This window comes from Grammomys surdaster, unplaced genomic scaffold, assembly GCF_004785775.1.
Source record: "Grammomys surdaster isolate TR1022 unplaced genomic scaffold, NIH_TR_1.0 125977, whole genome shotgun sequence".
Classification (NCBI taxonomy): Eukaryota; Metazoa; Chordata; class Mammalia; order Rodentia; family Muridae; genus Grammomys; species Grammomys surdaster.
This window is the reverse complement of record NW_021620793.1, coordinates 318,584-325,311: the sequence shown is the minus strand read 5'-3', so window position 1 is coordinate 325,311 and position 6,728 is coordinate 318,584. Positions and strand designations below refer to the sequence as shown.

At 51.1% G+C, this 6,728-nt stretch overlaps 1 protein-coding gene across 1 annotated transcript in view; it reads right to left on the bottom strand.

Moving 5' to 3' along the window:
• Positions 1-654: 654 nt before the first annotated feature.
• Tas1r2 (taste 1 receptor member 2) overlaps positions 655-6,728 on the bottom strand; it is a 17,182-nt gene continuing 11,108 nt past the window's right edge. Inside the window, exons 5-6 of the mRNA XM_028754045.1 lie at positions 3,712-3,835; positions 655-2,031 (exon numbers count right to left, since the gene is read on the bottom strand). Coding sequence (XP_028609878.1) covers positions 1,103-2,031; positions 3,712-3,835 — 1,053 coding nt within the window. The 3' untranslated portion in view covers positions 655-1,102. The remainder of the gene's footprint in view (positions 2,032-3,711; positions 3,836-6,728) is intronic.

Below are 6,728 nucleotides of genomic sequence, written 5' to 3'. Positions count from 1 at the left end.
CTCTCTCTCTCTCTCTCTCTCTCTCTCTCTCTCTCTCTCTCTCTCTCATCAGACCCTGTCTGCCTTTCCACAGCTCACTCTGGACAGAGCTGGTCAGTAAACCTGCTATGACCTGGAAGACTCCCTCCTCCCTGCAATCGGGAGCCCAGGCCCCCTGATACCCAGGCCTAAAACAACCTAGCGTTATAACTTCACTTTTGTCTAGTGCCTTTCTGCCCTGGGATTCCTAGCAAGTAGCCAAGATAACACAGTGGCGAGTGCATTTCCCCGGAGAGCGTATACACACACCCCAGAACAAGAAATGAAGACTTAGTCTCTTGCAGTCCCCTGTCAAGCTATGTATGGTGGCTTTCTCTCTTAAGGAAGCTCCTCTTGAGACCCACAAACTCTCTGTCCCTGTCCAGAGCCCCATCATGGCTGTCCATAGCAGCCATATTGTGACTCTCCCTGTATCTCTTCCGGAAGGGTGACTTTTCCCAGCTTCCATTTCTTCAGCCTCCAGATGTCAACACCTGCAACTATGACTCCCATTTCAGACATGGGCAAGTGTAGGCTCAAAGACAAGTTGGCCCAAGGTCACCCACACACAATGAATACCCAGACTGAGTCCATGCCCTTCCTCAGGAAACCTCTGAAATCAAGACGGGACATTGATTTCACCAGAGGGAAGTTTATTCGTAAGCAACAATGAAGGGCCCATGGCGCCCATCTGACCATTAGAACGCAGGAGCCCCAGTCTGTGCTTCCCAAGAACTGAAATGGAGCATAGATACACAGACATCTGGGGAACATGGTGGACACCACAGTTGGCCTCAGCCACTAACCATGAGCAGGCTGGAAGGCTTGGGCCACAGCCCGCAGATGCTCACTGTGACCACCAGATGGCAGTGGTAGGCCATCCTTGGAGCCCCATAGGTCACCTTGGTGGTTTCTTTCTTAAGTGGGTGGTAGGTCTTCGCCAGTGAAACGGCTGGGGGTTGGGGGGAGTGCATTATGGGTATTTTCAAGCACTACGTGGGTAAAAATAGCTACGCTGCAGGGTATTGCAGAGGAACACCGGTAGCGTGGCTGGGAGTTCCGCTGCTGAAGCCGGTGGGCGGGGCTAGCTCTTCTTCATCGTGTAGCCCTGGATCATGCTATTAAAATAAGCTGAAGTGTTGCGTTCCGGGTAGAAAAGGATCATGTAACACTTGGGGCCAAAGTATCCCAAGCCGATGGCCATGAAGTTGAGCACAGTGACCAGGAGGTCCATGACGGTGACCAGCACTCCATCGTGGACAGACATGAAGGTGCAGAGGGAGATGGAGGAGGTGAAGGAGAAGGTCATGCTGAGGGTGATGAACTTGGCCTCGTTGTAGTTGGTGGGCAGTTCTTTGCCCATGTAAGCGAAGCTGAAACCCAGCACGGACAGCAACAAGTCCATGCTGGTGTTGAAGAGCAGCCCGGTGCGGTAGTTGGGGTGGCAAGAGAGGATCATGATGTTGGGGTCATCGGGGTCGGTCCGACCAATGGGGTTGATGGTGGTGGCCAGCATGTTGGCCGCCACCAGGGCCACCTTGACAGCCGTGATGAGGGCCACGAAGACATAGGGCCCGTGGTAACGCATCCATAAACCGTAGGCACTTGGCAGGCGTCTGGCCATCTTGAAAACGCACACAATCTGGAAGGAACGCACAGTGATGCAGGATAGGCAGATGGAGAAGCAGACGGTGAAGAAAGCCTGGCGGCAGAAGCACGAGAAGACCGTGGGGGGCCCCACATACACAGGCACCATCCCAAACGCCAGCAGCAGCGGCACCAGCATCAGGAAGCACATGGGGCCACCGGCCGAGCGCACCATGGGTGTCTGGAAATGTCTCCAGAAGATGAACAGAATGGCCAGTGTACTGAAGAAGCCCAGGCCAGCCAGTATGGCCACCACGATGGTGGATACTTCATGCCACTCCAGGAAGGCCTGCCGCCGATTGAAGCAAGTGATGTCGTTCTTGTAGGACCACATGGAATCCGGGCAGGACAGACAGTTAAACTCATCTGTAAGAGCTCACAGCAACGCCTGTCAGTGGGACCCCACATGCGAGCCCCCATTCCCCCGTGTTCTCTGGGCCTGGGCGCTGAGTCAGAGAGAGGCTAAAGGAAGTCCTACCACCATGACTGAGCAAAGTTTCCCTGCCACCTCATCTCACAGACAAATGGGGCTCAGCTATGTTAAGCCATGTTTTTCAAAGTCACAAAGCCAGTAAGCTGCCAAGTCAGGATTCAAACCTGGGACTCCTTGCTCAGAACCCACCAACTTCAAGGCCTCTCTGCCAAGATATCATTCTCAAGGGAAAGAGACCTTGTGATGGTTTGTGTATGCTTGGCCCATTGAGTGGCACCATTTGGAGGTGTGGCATTGTTGGAGTAGTTGTGTCACTGCAGGTGTGGGCTTTAAGACCCTACTCCTAATTGCTTAGAAGCCAGTATTTTGCTAGCAGCCTTCAGATGGAGATATAGAACTCTCAGCTCTTCCTGCACCATGTCTGCCTGCATGCCGTCATGCTCCCACCTTGATGATAATGGACTGAACCTCTGAACCTGTAAGCCAGCCCCAATTAAATGTTGTCCTTATAAGAGTTGTATTGGTCGTGGCGTCTGTTCATAGCAGTAAAACCCTAAGACAGACCTATAACCACATCTTCAGCGGGAATGGGGGTTTGTATGTGTGTATGTGTGTGTACATAAGTGTACACCCCAGAGGACAATATCAGTATTGTTCCTCAAATGCCTGCCATCTTTCCTTCCTTCTTTCCTTCCTTCCTTCCTTCCTTTCTTCCTCCCTCCCTCCCTCCCTCCCTCCCTCCCTTCCTTCCTTCCTTCCTTCCTTCCTTCCTGAGACTAGCTCACTTGCTTGCCTGGAACTCCATAAGTTAGCTAAACTCTCAGATCTGTGAGCCCTAGAGAGCCACATGACTCAACCTCCCCGACACTGGTCCCAAGTGCATGCCACCATGCTTGACTCTATTTCACATGAATTCTGGGGATCAATTCCATGTCCTCATGTTTGCAAGGTAAGTTCTTTACCAACCGTGTCTTCCCAACCCCACAGAGAGCATGGAGAGTCAGATACTGTGGTGGGTACCAGAGACGGAAAGCCCCAGAGACCAGTAAAGGCTGGCCCCTATCTTCAGGCCACTGACAGCGGCAACAGACAGGCCGGCAGAAGCCTTCCACACACTTGATCAGCGCTTAGCTGGGGCCCTTCTTGCTTCTGGGCACACAGCAAGTGTTTTATTCAGAGGTGAAATCGCCAATTAATTTCAAATCAATGAGGCCATGCAAAAGCTTTTCATCCAACACTGAACTGCGTTAAACACCAATGTGAGTTTAAACACTGGAGTCAGTGATCTAGAAAAAGAGTGGCTTTCAAAAGAATTCAGCCAATGGGGACCGGGGAGACGGCTCAGTGGATGATGTGCTGGGCACACAGCGTGGGGACTGATCCTGAAGTACCACAGAGAAACCTGTACTGGGGATTTTGCTTCATGGGAAGCCACAAGAGGCACCAGGCCTGGTCTCTAGCCTTTGGATAGTTGCGTCCCCTGGGAAGACCCCCCAAAGACCCTGGCAAAGTGGGACCTCTGAAAACTCCAGGACAGGTTGGAGACACTGAGCCTTGGACAGAAGACCTGAGGTCTGCTAATGAAGGGCAGAGCGGGGTGGTGGAAGGCATACCTGCTGAGCGGTTGAGGTAGGTGCCTGGCGGACAGTCCAGGCACTCAAAGCAGCAGGGATGGAGGCCCACAGGCTTTTTCATTTGCCCAGGCTGGCAGCTCTTGGAACACATGGATACAGGGACCTGGAGGGAAGAAGACGAGAGACTCTGAGCCCTCTTTTCCCATCCTCTGGGAGGCCCCTGATCTCTCCCACACCCATCAGGACGCTCCTCAGGAGAGGGTAGCCTGGCCCTGTCTGTACTGCTGTTAGAACTGGATCTCTGCAGGACTCTCTCGGTTTTGCCTGTCTGTGACCTAACTCAATCCGCCATCCTCTGGTAAAGGCACCCAAGAGTGAAGACAGACACTTACTGAGGATGCTGACAAGATAAAGTGCAACCCTCGGGGTCCTGGCAGCCATCTTATCACAAAGAGGACATCTCGATCAAAGAAAAACCTGATGTTGGTAGGGAAGTGTTGAAAGCTATCAGGAGAGCCTAGATCCATCCTTACCTGAACTGTCACCACGTTTCCCTATTACTACAGCTAAGACTCCCAGTTGGCATGTCCTGAAGAGTGGAGGTCTCGGGTGAGCTAGAACCCAAGGGCAGTTCCTGAGCCTATGTCTCTACTGCAGAGGAGCCCAGAGCACAAAGGCCACCAAGCATAGGATGAAAGGTCGAGCTCTAGACAGAGGACACATTAGCACTGAGGATGAGGAGGGTGGAGCGTCTGAGCCTGGTGAGGGAGCCACGTGTGGGTAAGAGCATGGTAGAGACAGGAGACGGGGAAAGCCTCGGACAGACACAGCTCTGGGCTGGGTGAGCAGCTGCTAGATTCTATGGACATCATTTTTGTGACCAAGAATGGTCTCTTATAGGCACACATAAGGAGGGCCTAAGGCTCAGACCCCGGAGCCACAAAAGGACCTCTTAACACCAGCGTCTATCTCTTTTTGACTTTCTCAAATCAGGTCTCTGCTTTCATGATCCTCTCTCCCTACACACACGCACACACGCACACACACACACACACACACACACACACAGATCTTTCTTGTACTTGGCCATCAGATGATATATCTAGATAGCTTGTCACCTCCCTAGCACTTCATAGAGAAGTGTGAATGACTCACACAAGTTGAAAGTCAACATCCATGGGCTGAGTAAGATATACCTCGGCTGGTAAAGGTGACTGCAGCCAAGCCTGAAGACCTGGGTTCAATCCCCAGAGCCCATGTAAAGGTGGGAGGAGGGAAATGACTTCACAAAGTTGTTCTTTAACCTCCATGCATGCCCCATAGCACATACACACTCATACACACACACACACACACACACACACACACACACACATTATCACCATCATCATCATCAATTTGAAATAATTAAACCTCTAAACCACTACTGGGCTCCCTGTACCTTATGAGAACTTCTCTGTCAAGAATATGAGCATGCACTGCGTAGGTGCACGACCCTCAGCACATATGTCCTTTATCCAGAGCCATGGCCCACCACCACACATTGCCAGGTCTCTCCCACCTCTGAACTCAAGATCTCTTCCCAGCTCCTGAGTAACCAGATCAGGCCTGCCTTGCACCCCTAAGACCTCACAGTGACTCGTATTCACTCATACATGGATGGTGGCTCTAGAGAAATAACGCCATTGGTAGTGTGTTTCACACAAAAGCTTGAGGCCCCAAGTTCCATCTCCAGAATGCTTGTCAAAAGCCAGGATTGATAGTTCATGCTTCTTAATGCCAGTGCTGGGTCGTTGGAGACCAGAGGATTCATGAAGCCTGCTGTCCAGCCAGCCTAGCTAAATTGGCAAATCCTAGGTCCCAGGCAGCTGCAGAGGTTCGTCTCTGACCTCCACATGTACATCCATACACATTCACCTGCACACACATGTGTGCACACCTGCACGCACACACAGCAACTTGGAACACAAACTGATGCCAGATGCTGGGGCACAGCAGCCAAGTCAGCCATGCAGAGTCCTACTCTAGAGGAATTAGTACCTTTGTGGATAAGGTAGACAGTTGTAAATACATGAAGAATGCTACAGAAGAGAGCTCCACTGAGGATGGCTGGCTTCCAGCTTGCTCAGGGAGAGCCTGAGGTCTCCACAGTGAGAAGACAGAAGAGCAAACTGGAAATTAATGGGAATCAGCAACTCAGATTCTCATTAATCAGCAACTCCCCAGAGAACTGGGCGGCGGGGCCAGCACAGCCTCCAAAGCTGCCGTTGGGTGTCTACATGGGGTATTCAAGAACACTTAGAGTGTTCAAGTATAAGGGTGCTGGCATAAACACATATGCTTCAACAGGAGACACCTAGAATAAATAAAGCAAGAAAGAATGAAAGGAAAAGCCGGGCAGTGGTGGCACACACCTTTAATCCCAGCACTTGGGAGGCAGAGGCAGGTGGATTTCTGAGTTTGAGGCCAGCCTGGTCTAAAGAGTAAATTCCAGGACAGCCCGGGCTACACAGAGAAACACTGTCTTGAAAAACCAAAAAAAAAGAAAAAGAAAGGAAAACAGAGAATGTGTAGTATTCAATAATAACAGGTGGAAATGTCAATTCATATTTTCAATGACTACATAGGACTAAACAGAGGACCCACAAAAAAGTGAAAAATTTGACCAATACTATAAAACAACATGCTCTAACAGGACACTGTAACAGGATGCTCTGACAGGGCACTCTGACAGGACACTCTGACAGGGCACTCTGACAGGACACTCTAACAGGACACTCTGACAGGACACTATGACAGGACACTCTGACAGGGCACTCTGACAGGACACTCTGACAGGACACTCTGACAGGACACTCTAACAGGACACTCTAACAGGACACTATGACAGGACACTCTGACAGGACACTCTGACAGGACACTATGACAGGACACTCTGACAGGATACTCTGACAGGACACTCTGACAGGACACTCTGACAGGACACTCTGACAGGACACTCTGACAGGGCACTCTGACAGGACACTCTGACAGGACACTCTGACAGGACACTCTGA